Here is an 18,731-nt window from a genome sequence, read left to right as displayed (position 1 = left end):
TATTAACATTGAACCGGCCCTGCTCCCTCAGCCTCTCCTCTGACATCCTGTGCTCCAGTCCATAACTAGCTTGGTGGTCTTTACTGGAGTGGCTGCAGTCTCTCTTGTACTGGGGAGCCCAGAACTAGACCCAGCACTCCAGGTGTGGCATCACCAGTGCTGGGCAGAGACGAAGAATCACCTTCCTTGTCCTGCTGATGACACTCCTCCTAACATAGCCCAGAAGGTTGTTGGCCACCAGGACCCCCAGGCCTTTTCCAGCAGAGCTGCTCCCCTGCCAGTCAGGGCTCAGTCACAGAGAGCGCTCCATTCTCACTGAAAAGTGAGCAAGCTATGGACGGCCCTGGGTGAGAGGAGAGCCAGAGACTCCCCACATTCCAACTGTCTTCGGACCAATCAATGAAAACCTGAACTGAAAGGCATTCTTCCTTTTTGCACAACCCTGTGAGATGGAGCAAAGCATCCAAACATAAGTCTTCAGTGACAGCGGCATTGACACCTGACGTGAACTGTCACTGAACTGTCATTAATACGTAGCTAATCTAGGAATTAGTTTTTAAGGGTGCCTGCCAGATACTACATCTTACTCTTCAACTAATAGGGTTTTCTGCGTTGTCTTTTATAAAATATCTCATATCTATTTGCACTTTAATACCTGAAGAAAAAGCAGGGACAAAGGCTGTTTAAAAAGGGAACTACTTGAATCTGTATTATTTTTCTTTATATTAATTTTAATTTAACTGTTAAAAAGAGAATAAAGCTTTTACAAGACTACACTGGAAAATACAATACCAAACAACATTTGTTACGTCATTAAATAACATTGCTCATTTGTTAACCATTATATCTTCCACATAATACCAGATGAAAATATTTGTATCTGAGAGGAAAGAGAATTAAATCACAGGGAAAAAAAAAAGAGAAGTAAAGAGTTTTAGGAAGAAATAGTGTGATATGTGGAAAATTACTTGTTACCACCCAAGAGCACCATCAGTTCAAAACTGTAACACTGCACGCTGAATCTGCATAATACATTTTGTACATCTTATGGATATTATACAGGCTGGTATATATGTTGTAGGAACTGGTGCTAAGTATAGGATTAGCAAAATAATGGAGAGGTTTTTATTGAGGTGATTTTGCCATCTTAAATTAGGTGTTCTTGTATTATATGTAGGAACACCTATATTCTTATATATGCAGGTAGCCGACTATGCTTTAGCAGCATTGCATGCCGCGTAGTCAACACGTAAAAGAGTGACAGGCTATTAATCTATGGATTAGTATCTTAATTGGTTTAAATTACTACAGTTTCTTTTGCAGTACATGAGGTACTTTCCTTCATACTAGCTAAAAAATCTAGCGGGGCATCATAATATTATTCCTCTGGGTGTGCTTCTGAAAACTTAATAAAAGCCATACATTTACCCAAAGCTATGCACTGAATCTTTTTAAATGGCTTTGAATTGTTCTTAGGAGGCTGCAGTTTACTAAAGTGGTGGGCATTGTCACGTCTTAGCAATAGCTCACAAGAGGAAAGGACACGCACTTGAAATGTTTGCTGACATCGGCTTCTTTGATATTGTGGTTTGTTTATTAATGCAGGGGACAAAGGTTTTTTTCGTCAGTTTCCATGAGACTTATATTGTCAGAATATAAGTTTGTGAATAGCTTATTTTTCATTTCTGAACCAAGGAGATTTGAAGCCGTATCTCCTATACTGGATATGTGGGAGTGCTAACATTTTCCATTCCAATTTGTAAATGCTGCCTAAATGCCCTAATAAGACAAGTTTGAAAAAGTATAATATTTTCTTCTGAAAATGTTGAAACACATTTTTTATGGTGTTGTTCACATTCTTTTCTTTTTGAAATCTAAAATTAGCTAAAACTGGAATTCCTGAGTAGTCTCATTATTCAAAATTATTTCTGAGGCAGTGTGTAGAAAAAAAAAAAGAAAGAAATATCAGCTCTAGAAAAGAAGAAACTGTGCATCTTGCTTCTTAGAAATAATTCAAATAATTCTCAAATGCAGGAAGCAGCCAATATACAAAACATCTGTAATTCACTCTGTGTTCAAGCTAAGTTAGATCTTATTATTTCTGTACTTAGATGATAGTAATGCATAATCAAATTAGTTTTAATAAAACTAATCTGTGGTCCATGCTGAGTGACATAATATCACACCACAAAAAGAGAGAGCAATTTCACCTGCTATTAAATTAATTACTGCATGTAAAGTGAAAAGAATTTGATTTATCAAATCTGAATATAGCCTTAGGTATTCTAATAACCATCTGCAACTGCAAGGACATGAATGAACTCTTTATGAACTAAAGTTTATCAGAGCCATATAACATGGTCCTGTGACAAATGTCTTTTTCATTTAAAAAAATAAATACAACCTTTCAGACAGCAACTAAAGGTGGTTTTCAAGCTATGTGGGGTAAGTATAGCTCAGGCAAATGGAGCTCTTTCCACGCATGAGCACTGAAACCTGTGACACAGTTTTTCCTGTGTCATCTGGTGAAGTTGCGGCTGTGCCATCCTTTGAAACTGGTAAAAGTCACATTTAGGTGTAAAATGTGTCAAACTAGTGGTGAGAAACGCCCTTGCTATAAATATTCAGCAGTATTGCAATAGAGACGGCTGCATGTGGGCTTTGTGCACATCACGCTGGTGTGGCTTCTCTGATGTGTCTTTATTTTACTGTCCCAAATTTGCAAGCTACATGAATGCTGTACAGCCTCAGATCTGAATCTAATTCTGTGGGTGACGGCATCTATCAGCCTGGTCAATAGTGATCTAAGTTGTAGTGAAAGAGCCTGAAACAGTCGTTGCAAAGATAGTTATTCCACACCATTTCTCGAACAAGGCATAAGGGCTATATGGGGCTGGCCCACACTTCCACTTCTGCCTCTGTGCTTCCTCACCATCAGTCTGTGGGCTGGCTCAACATCTGCTCAACATCTTATCTAGGTCCTATAAGCAGCTTTTCAGAGTCCTTCAGGAGTACTTAGCACTCGCTTTCAGCTGGGTCCTTTCTATTGATGGCAGAGGGATTCAAACCATTTCAATCTGGCTATTTTATTTCCCATTGAGAATCCAAGTGGCTTGCGAGGACTAGCTATGCATTTTAAATTGATGCCTTTAGCTCATTGCAACCTCCTCACAGAAGTAAACCCTTCTGAAAATATTCACTTGGGCTAGATTTGAATCAGCGTAAGATGACTCTATATGCTTTCTAGTAATATCCCGACTCATCCAGGCTTCTTTTTAATTATTCCGAAATCTTAATGCATATAAAATCACCACCAACTAAAATTGCTTAGACTGTAGAGCACTACGTGAAACATGCATTTATCCTCAGCCTGGTGTTTCATGAAGCCCTTCTGCACGATGATATCTTATGTTTCTTAACAACACCCCTTCTGGGATAACAACGTAGTTTCTGTGGTCTGAGAACTCTTTTCAAGTCTACTTACTGTTTCCTGCACGTGCTGCAGATGATAGATTTTCCTGGATTTGACAGCAGAGGCTGATTGAAAAGAAAAAAAAAAAAATATCACGTGAGCTCCACCCTAGGGTCATAAACGAATTGGGTTGTTTAAAGCAAAAAAAAAAAAAAAAAAGAAAAATAGATAATTATTTACATTTTAAAAGAGAATAAAAAGTCATAGGAAACAGAAAACAAAGATTTGCCACTGTAAACATGCATTTTGTTTTACAGCACCAAATACTATGTAATAACAAACACCAAGGGACACAGAACAAACCACATCAGCTGGAATTTCTTTCTACATACACTCTATAAACCTACTGATGTTTAAGTTCTATACCATACACTTCTGTATCCTTCCTTACTAAATTTTGACCGTGCTAAAATTTTGCCTTGGACAAAGATGATCAAGCAAAGTATTGTCGAGGTGGTTCAGCAACTCTCTAAACCACTTATTCTAGAAAAGGGAAGCATTTTAAGGATATTCATTTAATGCTGTTATTTTACTCAAGGCCTAGACCTTTCTGTTTGCAGCCTGCAGAACTCCGTTCCCAGGTCACTGGAAGCTCTGCATAGTCTCCTGGATATTATCCAAATATAAGATGTCCTTGTGCTTAGAAGGGTTTTATTTAGAATTAAGAGGTTATTTATATTTGTGTCTGCAAATTCTAAGCGCTATTGATCTGTGTGTTTGTCTGAGTGAACCAAGACAAGAGACTTACCTCCTTTACCATTTAAAAAGGAGAGGGAAAAAATCAGTCCCAAGAGGCTAAAGAACATAAATTTCTTTAAAGGCATTACGCTTTACTCATAAAAAAACTAGTACTGATATATCATGAAAGTAGTGAAATCACGTGTTTTAAGCTCAAAATGCATAACCAGGGTTTATAACCATTCAGAACATTCACTTCACCTTGGAAAGAGATCCAGAGCCGCCCTGAGTTTACTACAATCGTAAAACTCTTTGCTAGTTTTGTTTCATGGACCACAGCTTTTCTGTGGTTTGAAAAGAGACCACGTGCCACCACCCTATTTCCAGCTCTGGACCCCTGCCCTAGTTCAGGCCACTCAGTTCCACCCTGAAGCAGAAACTTTGCTCTCTAAGGTATCTATAGGACCATCATCTTCTGGTACACCAGTAAGTATTTTAATTGCATCTTTGTACTTTCAGATTTAACCCAAACTTTAGAATAGCTTGTCTTTTGGAATACAAGAAACTGGGTTTTATTGGTTTCAATAAGATCTGGTAATAATCCCATGCCCATCAGCAGGGATAGAACAACGTAGACCACCTGAGACTGGAAACCTGCCCACCGTACACCCACATTAACAAAGTTTGGAGGCAAGCTGTCTTCCTCAGAGAATAGCAGTTTGTCAAAACAGAAACTTTTCAAAACAAGGTATTGCATTTAACTCATTTTCCTTCAACATATTTTCTTAATTCCAGAACGCTATCCATGATTACTCCATAGTGAGAAATAAATAAGATTCCACAGAGTTAGCTGCTACTCTGGGATGTGAGAGCCTCTGGTCAGCTGCCTATTTCAGTGTATTTTGTCATTGCACAAGCTTTTAAATCCCCCAGAAAGTGATTTTCCAAGAAATTACAAAAATTCTAGTGCTCAGGATCTTCGCTAAATATGTACAAGAGCCAAATTAAAATTTCTGTGTGATAGCAACGCCTCACTCCATGTGATAAATGACATTGGGCTACTGGGATGGGCTTAATTCTCTTGCTCTGCCCTCCAAAAATTCAAAGAATCTCAGCCCAGAACATTCTTAGTCTAAAAATATTCTGTTTAAACATGAAAAACATTCATGGGATAGTAATAATCATTTTAACCTTGCAATACAAACTGAAAGTTTCCATTTTCTTTGTATGATATTTTTAACTGAAGAACTATATAGATAGAAACTTTCTGAACAAAGATGTTAATGAAAAATGTTGATGCTGCTGAACTGATGAAATTAATATTCTGGAGTTTAGCAGGTATCTTTCTTTTTTTAATGAGTTGAAATGGAGCAGAAAAAAATTGTTAGGTTTGTCAATGTACATATTCCAATACTAGAAAAATATGAAGATCTTAATTAAGATAATATTGATTGCAGCTCTAACAATTTCATAAGATTATTGATAGCAATCATATCACAGAATAATAAGTGACAATGTTAATCCCTGCAAAGTAGCACCTATGCTTTTTGAGGACTATTTTATAGTATTTTATTAATATAACACTCTAGTTTCATTTCAGGACACCTGAATCATCATAGAATCATAGAACGGTTTAGGTTGGAAGGGACCTTAAAGATCACCTAGTTCCAACCCCCCTGCCATGGGCAGGGACACCTCCCACTAGACCAGGTTGCTCAAAGCCCCATCCAACCTGGCCTTGAACACTTCCAGGGATGGGGCCTCCACAGCTTCTCTGGGCAACCTGTTCCACTGTCTCACCATCCTCACAGTGAAACATTTCTTCCTAATATCTATTCTAAATCTCCCCTCTTTCCAGTTTGAAGCCATTACCCCTCGCCCTCTGTCTTGCTTTCATGCTGGAAACTTTATAATTCATTGAAATCTTTGGAAGTACATTGGAAATCACTTAAGATACATTTGGAACATGTTTAACAGAATACTGAGAAAAGCTAACAGTGAGACAACTTTTGCTGGTTTTCATGGGTGAACGTCAAAAGTAAATCTGTTGGATGGATTCAGACAGGTTAAATTTTGCCTGATTAATGATGCATCTGTAAATCAAATTCCATATCAAGTTTGGAATTATACTAGTAGAAAATTGTTTTGTAAGAGGAAATTAAAGACCAGGGTTCTAGGTTATTGAAAAAAAAATATTCAAATGAAAGGGAAAGAGTCACACATATATGAAGAAGTGGAGAGGCTAAAAAATCAGTTCAGATGCAACAGGATAAAAAAGAACATTAAACATTAAATAAACATTAAATAAACATGATCCCCACACAATTATTCAATAATTATTTCCTGTATATCAACTGTGGATTAAAAAGAAAAGAAAAGCAACAGAAAGAAACACAGCTGCCAACCTCTCTTTTGACCCTTCAGTGAGGGCAGTTTTTCCTTTAGAAAGGCAAAGGTCTGCTTGCGTGAGAAAATGGTACCGCCTGATGGGAGCTAGTTTTAGTGGAAAAGTGAGATAACAGAAGAAAAAAAAAAAAAGCCTGTAGAGGCCTCTGTGCATCCAAGGCATCCAGAACTACAAATGCTTTCAGACCCTGATCTTTTATCACTGAAACCTCTTGTGATCGTTCACTCTCCAAGCAGCCTGTTCTTGCTAGCTTGAGTTTGAAAAATGAAACAAACGGTTACACGGTTGTATTTGACAAAACTTGTACAGAAGCTTGGCAGGTTGCACAGATTTCAGCAATTCCTAATTAGAAAAATGGAAGAAACTTATTTCCCATGACACAGCAAGCCACAACCATTGAAGTCAGTACAATTTAATTTCCTCGAGTCTGCAAGATCTCCTGGACTTTCACAGAGAATCAGCCTGAATCACTGCTGCCTCTTTTTTTTCTCTTGGCACTGTGTTTGGGATCAGCTTCTCTAAGATGCACCTAAGAAAAATCATTGAAACAATATATTGTAATTACTACATAGAGATCATATGCTTACTAATATGGGCTAGTAGTAATACAATACGCACAGAGCTATCTTCATTTTGAGCACTGCTGTCCTCCTGCTCCTTCTTAATGCGAAGAAGGTTGTATTCATTTCTGGCAGCTCTTGCAAAGCTTTCTGCTGCCACGTTCTGTCATCAGCTGTCCTCAGCCAGAAAATGTTGTGCAGCATACAGTTAACCCCAGCAAAACTTGTTATCTACTGTATTAAACAAAGGCACAAAACCACCAGAGCTCAACATTTTGTACAAACGAAGCTGAAATAAATTTGGAGTTAATTTGAAGATGTCTCAGCTTCTAATCTCTAAGATCTGAATCTCAGATCTCCAAACTCCAGCCTTTGTCTAATCCAGCGGTACTTCTCCTGCCTACTACAAATACCAGCACATCTTAAGAATGTCAGAAGAGATGTCCTACTACATATTTTTCTTTTTTTTTCCTCCTTGATGAATAGCAAAATCTACTTTAATGCACCAATTTTCATTAACAGGCTTTACAAATACCAGCAGGATTTACAAAAGTGGCACAGTGATCATCAATAAAGCTCATACAGATGTATTTCTGTGTCTGTGAAGGAAGCAGCTGTTTGTTGAATTTAGAATAATGAAATCTTCCTTGACGTACAGCCTGTGAACAACACCATAGCAGCACGCCCAATGTGTATCAACAGTTCTTGTTAGGTTTCATAGCTTCAAGGCTTATCAGACCATTTCTCTGCATTTCCCTGAACAATGTTTGAGCCACAGATGTTGGAAAGAGAACAGACAGCAAATAAACTGGAGAGTACAACAAATCCCCAGCTTCCAGAGTAGACTTTGTCTGTGCCCCCTAAAAATGTATTCAAACAGTGAATAAGGTAAATAACAAGTGGAGTTTCTCCAAAAATAGCTCTAAATGTTTTCAGTATAAGAGATGTTAATGATAGATACATCATCCCATCTTTGGCTTACACAGTTCTACAAGGAGATTCAAGTCCTTATCAGTTTTCTCACTAAGAAGTAAAACTTCTGCGTAAGCTGGGTGACCTTCACTACTAATGAACTGCTCTACTTATACAGTTGCATATAAGGGAACATGGTTTGAAGGTTATAGGCAAGTCAAAAGCCCATAACAATTAATACCTGAGGAGAGCTAACTGTGCAGCAGCTGATTTTGTAGTGTCTAGACTCCTGGGGCTTTTATTCTTATCCCATACATTTTGGGCATAGGAATTCACAGAATTTAACTTAGGTGTTTGCTTGTGAAAATCTGGCTTCATTGTCATTCTTATTCCAGCCAAGTTTGACCTGAGCCATGGGTGACGTCTCATCTTACCAGAACCAGATTTCACCTCCACTTATTGTTTTGCTTTCTGAAGTTGCCCTTGTTTGTTAAGACATTCAATACATAATAGCTACACTCCTTGAAAGCCTTCTCAACTACATTATTCAAAGATCTTCAAGATTGGAAGCCAGGGCTTTCAGTAGGATTTATTTGTTTTTATGAATATGGAGGGGAATATAGCATCAAATATAGGTATCAAATCAATTGTATGAGAAGAGGAAACAAAACAGCATTTTACTAATTACTCGGAGATAGAAACAGAATATAGATCTGATAAAGATCTGTAATTTTTTACTAGTAGCACTAAAAGACTATTCCTGAATAGAACAAGATTATTTACTCCTAATCACAGCATTCACCTTAACTACCAAAATATAATTTGGGGGCAAAGGAATTTTCTAAATATACAAAATTATTCCAGAAAGTCATTTGGGGATAAATTCAGGGATGGAAGAAAGCTAGACTTCATGAAGTTTTATTTACATATGTAATTATAAATATTTTAACATGTGATATTTCCTGTGTAACTTGGAAATTGACTTGTGCTTTTAACCTGTAAACTTTTGGATTACCGCACCCTTTGTAAGCAAACATAACCACCTCCAGAGCAATGATGTTCTAACCAGAGAGCCCAGTTTTGATCTTTATGTTTAGCTCCTCCTGATCCATTTTAACTTCATCTGCCAGATGCATAACAAATACTCAGTTCCTGCAAGCCAGTTTATCCCTTTCTTTTTCGAGGAATACATTTTTCATCCCTTGTCTGCACTTTGTAAAATATTTTTAGTCCATCGTGATTCTTCTGAAGGTACTGCAAAGGATAAAATAGAGCCAATGAGTCCTATTCATTCATGCTGCATCTCTGATAAGAGACTAGAGGTTAAGAATTTTCCATGGAAACTAGAATGGCTTAAAGGTCTTCTGGCCATAACATGATGGATTCCAACTTTAGTCATTCAGGAATAAATCTATTACTTTAAGCAAAGTTGCTCCAAAGATACCCTTTCTTCGCCTTCACCAGGTGAGGAGGCCAGTGTGCTACAGAGGGGCCATAACAGCCCTCACTCCAGAAAGAAAAATAGTCTTCTGGCTTGGATGTAAGGTAAAAATGCCCATTTCCGAGAAGAATCTGGCAGACACTTTCCAGTGTCTGCAGCTTTGGTAGAGAGGGGTCCAGAAAAAGGAAGGGTTTGTTGGGTGTGAAGACTTATAGCCATAGGTAGATATATCTATTTGGGGGAATTTTGTGTAGTTTATACACATTTTCACTGTTCCTTTGATCACCTTCGAATCATTGAAGTTAGTTGCATGACTAAATTAATTTTCACTTTTTCATACAGCTTATTGTTTGCTGGATTGGGCTGTTATGAGACTGTAGGGTAATTATTCATCACAAAAATATTTATGGTCCTTCCTGTAATCTGATACATGGGTGTGCTTATACAGGGTAATAATTGGTTTTTTTAAATGCACTTTTAGACAAGACCTGCAACTTAAAGAAAAAACATTCTGCTACACTATAGTGTTAAGTGTAATCACAGATGGATTGACGAGCCAGTCATGACATTATCCAAAACCTCTCTGGATGGAGTTACCTTTGCATGGGTTAATACAAAAAGCGAAAATAAGTGACATTGAAAAAATGATTATTTTTGAAAGGAGGGAAATGTGGACACAACATATCTGCTACAGAATGGCATTCTATTTATTCCTTTTGGCATGGTAAACCTAATTAAATAGTTATATTTTAAAATCTTTATGAGAATCTTAATTATTAATGTCATCAACAGGCTCAAAAAAAATGTAGGTTAGGTGTGTGGAGAGTTTGGCTCTGCAAAGAAATTACTTAAAAGCAATTTTTTTTGCATGACTGAGCACATGTGCACACAGACTAGATAGTCACAATTTACAATGAGGTTACACTTATACATAATTTATAAAGGGGTGGTAAACACTGTAGGCTCTTACAGAACCCACCAAGTCCATAGTTTTGTTATAACTATGTATAACACCCTCAAGTAATGTGCAACCAAGTATAATTTATGAAAGTCATATCTGTAGCATTGTTTATGATGTATATTAATCATTTATTAATCCTTTATGAACTATTTATAAATGCAATCTTAATGGAAAGCATGGCTGACTAGTTACTCCGTTGCACTAGCTGCACGGGAGTTAAAGGTTGCAGGCCTCCCCGCCCCTACTTTTTAACAGGCTAAGCAGTGTTCAGGGAAGGCAGCACTCCCTAACTTTTTCCTTACAGGCTCCGAGGAAGTTAGAAATCTGAAAGAGGCGTTACAAAGAGGCTATACTTGTAAGCAAACGTGCAGAATCCTCTTTTTACATCATCTCCAATATTTCAGCAGAGCTACCCCAGGTCTGCTTCACAGGCTCCGTGAGACAAAACTCCTTGCAGATGACCCACACATACTAAAGGCTATGAAGTCTTGGTTCCCAAGGGCTCCTGTATAGTTTGGTACATCAGAACACCAAAATATGGGCCGTATTTCTGGGAACTGATCAAGGGACAGTTGCTGTGTAAACGTGCACGTGCATCAGTTCTTGTGGTTTCTGCAGGAAAATGGGCAATGTAACAGAAACGACTGCTATAGTCTAGGCTGCCGTAATGTCTCGGAACAGATCCTGGCTTTCAGGGTTATTCTTCTGCTCCAAAGCGATTCTGCCTGCCAAGGCACAGCTGCTTGTGCTTGCTGCAGGCAAGCTCCACTAACTTTCATGTGACTGTGCAGGTTTATCACTGCTCTTTGCTTCTTTGTGCATCCTGTGAAATCTCTTGCTGGGGCATTTGATACCGGAGTACCATCCCAGCGCATTAATTCTTCACTTGTTCTTTTGCAGGAAACAGATCTCATTCTGACCTTTAATATCTCCATGCATCGTTCTTGGTGGATGGAGAATGGGCCGGGCTGCACCGTGACCTCAGTAACCCCAGCCCCAGACTGGGCACCAGAGGATCATCGTTATATCACTGTCTCGGGGTGTTTTCTTGAATATCAGTACATAGAAGTGGCTCACAGTTCTCTTCAGATCTTCCTTGCAGTAAGTGTTTACAGATAGCTTCACTTCCACCACCTTTTCCAGATTTCTTCTTGCAGAACGTCATTACCAGAGGAGTGGAGTATTGTGGCATTCATTCACAAACCCTGGCTCAATGTGTTAGTTTTGTTATGAAACTCTGTTGTCTTGCTGCTAGTTCAAGTCACCTGTACACAAAAGCTCCAACATACATGTTTATTGCTGAGAGAACTGCCAACATGACACACACTGTTTTCCTGACCTTCATTTTGACCATTGACCATGCCACAAATCATTCATAGCAGGTCACATTCAAATTACACTATAGGATGTAAGTCGTAACATAATAAGTTACGGCTATTGCTGTGAAAGCCAAATTGAATATAAAAGAAAAGCCAAAATGAAGGAGAAATTTTCAACAGTAAAAATAGTTTCACTGATCAGTTCACAGGACTCAAAACTGATCACTTTGTCTTTAGCCATATTAGTCTATATGCGTTTGAAGTGAATGGGAAAGGTCCTTCCCAAAAGATAAAAAAGTACTTGTTGCGTGAAAATCAAAACCAGAAATCTTAAATCTTTTTAGGAGGATAAGAATCCACCATTACACTGCAGAAAATGCATAAGGAAAGAAAACAGCTTGTTTTGAGGGAAATTGTTTGGGGAGAATTTGAGAGGTTTTTTCAACCATATTTACCTGTACTAATAGTTTTGCCTTGTGTTGTCTCTGACCTTGGTGAAAAGATGACATAAACACTGAATTAATTACATTGAATGGCAATCTGCATTTTTATGTTTGCTCTAGTGATACAAGCATGTTTAAGCTTAGGTGGAGATACATATGACTGCAAATAGAACTGCTACTATACATCTAAATTTAGACCAGTGCCTGGGTACATGAATCCCTCTATATAAATTTTTTGGTCAAGAGATTCCAATATTTTGTCCAAAGAGGGACCATACTGGCAAAAAGACAGAGGAAACCTAGTTAGCCAGATCCAGAAGTTAAAGTAAGGCAGTTGGACAGTCCATAATACATAATGTGGCCCTCAGCTACCCAAAAAGTGAGCGGCTTTTCCATCTGTCTATTCCCCAGCCTAGTTGTAAATGACCAAGTACCAGGTGAGTTTGGCACAAAATATCTCTTTGTCAATACATCTCTGCATGGTCCCTACATGTAAAAGATTGGCGGCTGATTCACCTGAAAGCCCAGTTACATCCCTTCAGTGGAGCCATTCCAGGTCTTCTCCATGCACCTCCAGTTGGCATGTTGTAGCAGACCAAAGGAACCCTGACCAAGTAGGTTGCAAGGCAGGCACTAGATAGGTCTGTAAGACAAAAGCAGACCTTTCTCCAGATAGTTTACACCTGCAGTTTTGACAAGCTACAGCTGGTGCAAAAGAGACAAAGAGAAAATTTAAACAAATTCAGCATGAATAAGTAAATAAGATTAAAATAGCTTTACAATTTTATTTACAAGAAATTGTTATCACTCAAGCTTAACTCATAGAATCATAGAATCATAGAATCCTTGAACCAAGTTGGAAAAGACCCTTAAGATCATCAAGTCCAACCATTAGCCTAGCACTGTTGAGTCCACCACTAAACCATGTCCCTAAGCACCACGTCTGCGGGTCTTTTAAATACCTCCAGGGATGGTGACTCAACCACTTCCCTGGGCAGCCTGTTCCAACGCTTGACAACCCTTGCAGGGAAGAATTTTTTTCTAATATCCAATCTAAACCTCCCCTGGTGCAACTTGAGGCCATTTCCTCTCATCCTATCGCTTGTCACTTGGGAGAAGAGACCAACCCCCACCTCGCTACAACCTCCTTTCAGGTAGCTGTAGAGAGCAATAAGGTCTCCACTCAGCCTCCTTTTCTCCAGGCTAAACAACCCCAGTTCCTTCAGCCGCTCCTCATAAGACTTGTGCTCCAGACCCTTCACCAGCTTTGTTGCCCTTTTCCGGAAATGCTCCAGCACCTCAATGTCTGTCTTGTAGTGAGGGCCCCAAAACTGACCACAGTATTTGAGGTGGGGCCCCACCAGTGCTGAGTACAGGGGGATGATCACTTCCCTAGTCCTGCTGGCCACTCTATTCCTAATACAAGCCAGGATGCTATTTGCCTTCTTGGCCACCTGAGCACACTGCTGGCTCATATTTGGCCGTCTGTTGACCAGCACCCACAGGTCCTTTTCCACCGGGCAGCTTTCTGACCATTTTCCCCAATCCTGTAGCGCTGCATGGGGTTGTTGTGACCCAAGTGCAGGACCCGGCACTTGGCCTTGTTGAATACAAATGGCCTCAGCCCATCGATCCAGCCTGTAGAGATCCCTCTGTAGAACATTCCTACCCTCAAGCCCTCCAAAGGAGATATCCAGGCTTATTTTTCTGCCTTATTTTTTTGTATGTAATAAATGATGAACAAAAAACTCAAGGAATATATAGTTCAAGCTCAAATCTGTTCCTGATGCAACAAGATTTTCTGTGTGCCTGTGCCTAAACAGAACTGTGTTTCTAGATAAAGTCATTCTTTGCGAGTCATGGGAATGGTTCAGAATAACAAACCATTGGTAATCCGGTTAATCCGCTAGCTGTAGCCAACTACACCTGTTTTTATATTTCCATTCATGTTATTGTAAATGTGATTATCTTAGGTAAAGAGCTACACAGTGTAAGTATGGGTCAATTTTCCAAACCTGGTCCTTGCAGCTTTACTGTTTACATCATTTTCACATTTCCAATTGTGGGCATGCGGTTCTTTTTCAAATAGAAATGCTAGTAGAAATTCACTATCATTTTAAATGTGGTGAGAAACAGAGGAATTACCTGGTACTGCTCAGTGACGTATAACACAAAGTTAGAAGAGCAGGTTTTGGTTTCAGCAAATGAGTTTCCAACAAACCCAAGCCTTAGATCAGGTTTATCTCCAGTTAGTAGAAAGAAATTAATCTTTCCTTTCAATTTTCTTTTACGGGCACTTAAGCGGATCTGGCATTTTACCTATAAAACTATAAATTTCAACCTACAAGTTAGTTGTTTGCATTCTATTTGTATTTCTGTATGTTCATAACAATGATCAAGTTAATGTTGATCTTGGCTTTTTCATGGACTGGTGGCCCTGCAGCATGCTTTTAAGGATGTTTGCTGCTGCCTACAGATAAAATGTTACAAAGACATTCAGCTTCACTGAGGACCACTTACATCAGTCTTTGAAAGCATTACACTGAGTGTATTTTGTACAGCTTGCCAGTAAGCTCACAAGGAATCCAGCTACAGAAGGTTAGGCTTCACATAGATGTGATATTTGCTGTGGATTACTTAGTGGAAAGAATATTACAGCTAAGATAAAAGCTATAAAACCCCCATGGTTTATACTTTCTAAAACACACTTCTCAAGGTGGGCTGTGGAATAGTTCAAGAACTGCAGACATATACTCTGCTGAGGAGATGCAGAACACGCATAGTCTACAAGAGACCTTCTCTCCCCAGAGCGACACGTCCTAGAAGCAAACACCACCAGATTGTGAACCAAATGCTGCTGCTAATTTTGTGCAAGTCAACACAGATTTTAGGGTTTTATGAGTGAAATTTTGGAGAATTTTCATTTTCCCTACTGCTTAAACAAAGTTTAAACAAAATTAAAGCAACTGGAAGGTTAAATGATCCCAAAGGTCAGGATAGTCCTTGGTTTGCAGAATGGTGGTGCTCATTGTGTAATAGCAGCTTTAGAGACTAAAGAGAGACATATGTGATGATACACAGGTATTTTGCCAGCTTCTCCTGAGGAGGGAATTTTGCTCGGGATAAACAAACAACTGGGCAAAATTGCTAGTTTAGCACACACTGAAGAAGTAACAGAAAATTCATTTTGGTGGTCTCTATAGTTTGACCAGCTGAATACTCATGGTTTAGAAAATCTTCCAAATGGGGAAAAATTTACAACTAATGTATGCAAGAAAATGCTCTGATAAAACAAAGATTATCCCAATTTGGGTATTTAGCATTTATGTATACAAAGCGGGTCTGGAATATCCCACAGTGATAACAGAGGCTGCAAAGCAGCCACAACCGCTCCTTTTCCCGTGACACGGAGCACTTAGTGCTCTGGGTGATGCTGGTGAAACACTACGTGCTCTGCAGAGCCTATCAGTAAACCAATCCTTGTATCACAGATATAAAAAAATGACCATATAATGCACATTTGTGTCTGTCCTGTAGCCATTCCTGTGTCAGCACATTACTTCTTGCTCAGCCACTGTCTGACTTTTTCCATGTTTATGGAAACCTATTTTGAAAAACTTCCACTGATTTTTCACTCAATTATTTGTGGTAGTTGCCTCTATGAAGTGGTATGCCACCAAAATCTCCGTGCTGTGCACCAAGCTTGTCAGTTTTCAATCTGTGCTCCATACCAATACCTCCCATTTGGTTCTTTTGAGACTGAGCCACATTGCTATCACTTTAGGTCTACGTCTTACCATCTTCTTCCAGAAGGTTGAAAAGAGAGAGGGGTTCAGAGTGAAGAAGGGAGAATGCGAGGGAGGGGAATCTATTTCATTCTTAAATGCAGCTTTGCAGCCTAAAGTGCTGCAAAATAAACAAACATATTTTTAGGGCACCACCTGCAGCACACAGCTGTATGGAACTGAACAGAACTGCTAAGGGTGTGATTTGTTCTGCTTTGTGAGAAAACTTGGGGTCTCGGAAAACATGTGGGGAAGGTATTTCTATGGAACAACTCCCCCCTTTCCTGCCCTCCCCAGTTCTTAGTGAATATTATAGCTGAATCTGCACTTTGACAGCAACAGTAAAATATCTAATGCTGTGCTGATACATGGAGAAAAAATACATAGTTTTGGCCACAGCCAATTCATTTGTTTTGTTGCACAAAGCTAACCCTCAGTGCAGCCTGTGTTCACATGCTGGGTGAAATTCTCCACTCGACTCTTGTCTCCCAGGGAAGTCCCATTTACAGAGCTATGACATCTTGAGCACCTGGACCATCCAATGTGCTCTGCAAGGACCACAACTCTTCCTGTGCTTGGTGCCTATATATTACCAAAATGAACTGGTCTGGTGATGGCACGACTTGGATACCCATACGCTTCATACATTAAAGTGTCCTTATGTTCTTAATGGTTATTGATTCTTGCTGCTTATATCAGAGAAGCTATTTCATTTTCAGGACTACTGGGTTATCAAGGATAGATACACTTAAATTACTGATCTCCAGAGAGAAGTGTTCCAGGTAGAGAATGAGGTCAGTAGTACTAATGGAGATTTGATTTGCTACTGGTTTGCAAAATTTGAGTTGCATTCCATATAATATTTACAGAGTGGAGGATGAATGAAAGTTCCCACCCACCCCCAAACAATAGGAGGTATAGCTGTCACTTCACCATGGGGAGGGCAGTGCCTGGGAGGGACACGGTGCAGGCTATACACCCCTGCTAACCTTGGCATGTAACGTCAGTGCTTAAGGTGGTCATTGGCTCTGTGTATAAAGAGTATATGCATCCCAGCTTTTTGGTCACACAGCTTAAAAAAGGTCACAAGCTCGCAGTTTCACAGGCACCCACACCCATCAATGTCTGATTATCGCTACACGTCCTACGTACAATTTTCTTCATTTGCACTTTTTATTGAACTTTTGTGTGGTAACAGAAGGCGCAAATCTTTTCAGTTCAGGCCCTTAGCTGTGGTTCAGGTCAGCGGGTTCTGCTTCCAGGTTTACCGCAATGTCCTTGGGAAAGTCATTTTGTCTCTGTGCCTCTTCCCGAGTGCTACAGAGGAAAGCATGCCTAAATGTTTCATGTCCAGTTTATAAGACACTGTACTGTTTGCATAGATAGGGATCTCTCTGATCTCTCAAAAAGCCTCTAAATGTGGATGGCACGCAGTACAGTAAGGCTTTTGTGTGGTTCAAGGAAATTATAATAATGGTAATTGCATTTCGTACAGAAATGGAGCTCAGATTCTCTACATCTTCCTTCTGCCTGTGTTTTACTCTTTGATTATGCATGACCTGCCCCCACTCCCACAAGGCTGTTCTTGCAAAAGTCGACAAATTAAAATCCATTTGTAGATCAAAACTCTGAAAATATGCAAATAAAAGATCAGCCTTGGAGATAAGTGTGACAGAATTACATATCTATTTGCCAACGCGGGATTAAAAGTATTTATTATGCTTGTCTTTTACTCCTCACTTACACACTCACAAGTCTATTGATTTTAGTGGAACTAAGTGCCCGAGTTATGGGAATAAGACTAATGTGAAGGCATCACCTTAGCCAATTTGGTTTTTAGTTATATAGCCCTCGAAAAGATGAACTGTGTAATATTATTCCAGTAAAACGAGTGGGAGAAAAGCATTTCTTATGTAGTGTATCTACATTATTGATGGTAACTTACATACCAAATAAATAAAACCATAAGTAAACTGTTACATAAAAGTATTGACCATTTTCATAGTGATCCTGTCCACTGACTTTTATGTGCTGTATATTAGTCGTAATTCCTTTTTGTTCCTTCCTGTATTTATACTTGAGTATACGCTTCATGCAATCATTAAAATTATTATTTCATGCTTTAAAATTTGCAATATGTAATTTTCCATCCGTACTAGTTACGGTAAATGTATACTATTTGGGATTCTGCAAAGTCTGCGTCATGCATAATACCTTTCAAGCTCGGATGCTGTCAGATTGATTTAAAACATCGTGAAGCATAACTGTATTATTAAGATGCAATAATACAGCTATGCAGTTAGGACGCCAGCTTCAAAATCCCTGCTCTGTTGCAGACTTACAGTATGACCTTTGGCAAGATGCTTAATTCATGCCAATTATTGTCTGTACTATACAAACAATGGTTCTTAAATATTTCAGAAAGATGTTGCCAGGATAATTCCATTAAACATTGCAAGGTAATCAAATATTACAGAAAGGTGGTCCGTGTGTGTATTTAAGTACTTAGAACAGTAGAATAGCATTAATGTTCCCTGCTTCTCTTAAGGATTAATAATAATTAAAATAGGGTACTCTTAAAATCCTTAATGTTAGCAGAGCACAGGTGACATTAAATAGCCTCGTGCCCTTGTGGAGAGACAGAGGTAGTGAGTAATCATGTACGCTCATAGGAATTGCTTTACTGTAGAGTCTATTTGTGCTTTAGACCCACACGCTCAAATATGTTTCTAACAGTATATCACTTAAAAGCC

At 39.0% G+C, this 18,731-nt stretch overlaps 1 protein-coding gene across 2 annotated transcripts in view; it reads left to right on the top strand.

The window, feature by feature from the left end:
* Positions 1 to 18,731, top strand: part of NKAIN2 (sodium/potassium transporting ATPase interacting 2) — a gene marked incomplete at both ends in the record, with an annotated part of 576,947 nt that overhangs the window by 487,121 nt on the left and 71,095 nt on the right. Inside the window, one exon of one of the 2 annotated variants that reach the window (XM_082480912.1) lies at positions 11,332 to 11,532. The exons of the other annotated variant lie outside the window; for it this stretch is intronic. Within the exon in view, the coding sequence (XP_082337038.1) occupies positions 11,332 to 11,532 (201 nt within the window). The remainder of the gene's footprint in view (positions 1 to 11,331; positions 11,533 to 18,731) is intronic. 2 annotated transcript variants of the gene reach the window in all.

The sequence above is a fragment of the Vanellus vanellus genome (assembly GCF_965231255.1).
Source record: "Vanellus vanellus genome assembly, chromosome: 3".
NCBI lineage: Eukaryota > Metazoa > Chordata > Aves > Charadriiformes > Charadriidae > Vanellus > Vanellus vanellus.
The sequence above is the reverse complement of the archived record's forward strand: the minus strand, read 5'-3'. Positions and strand labels throughout refer to the sequence as shown.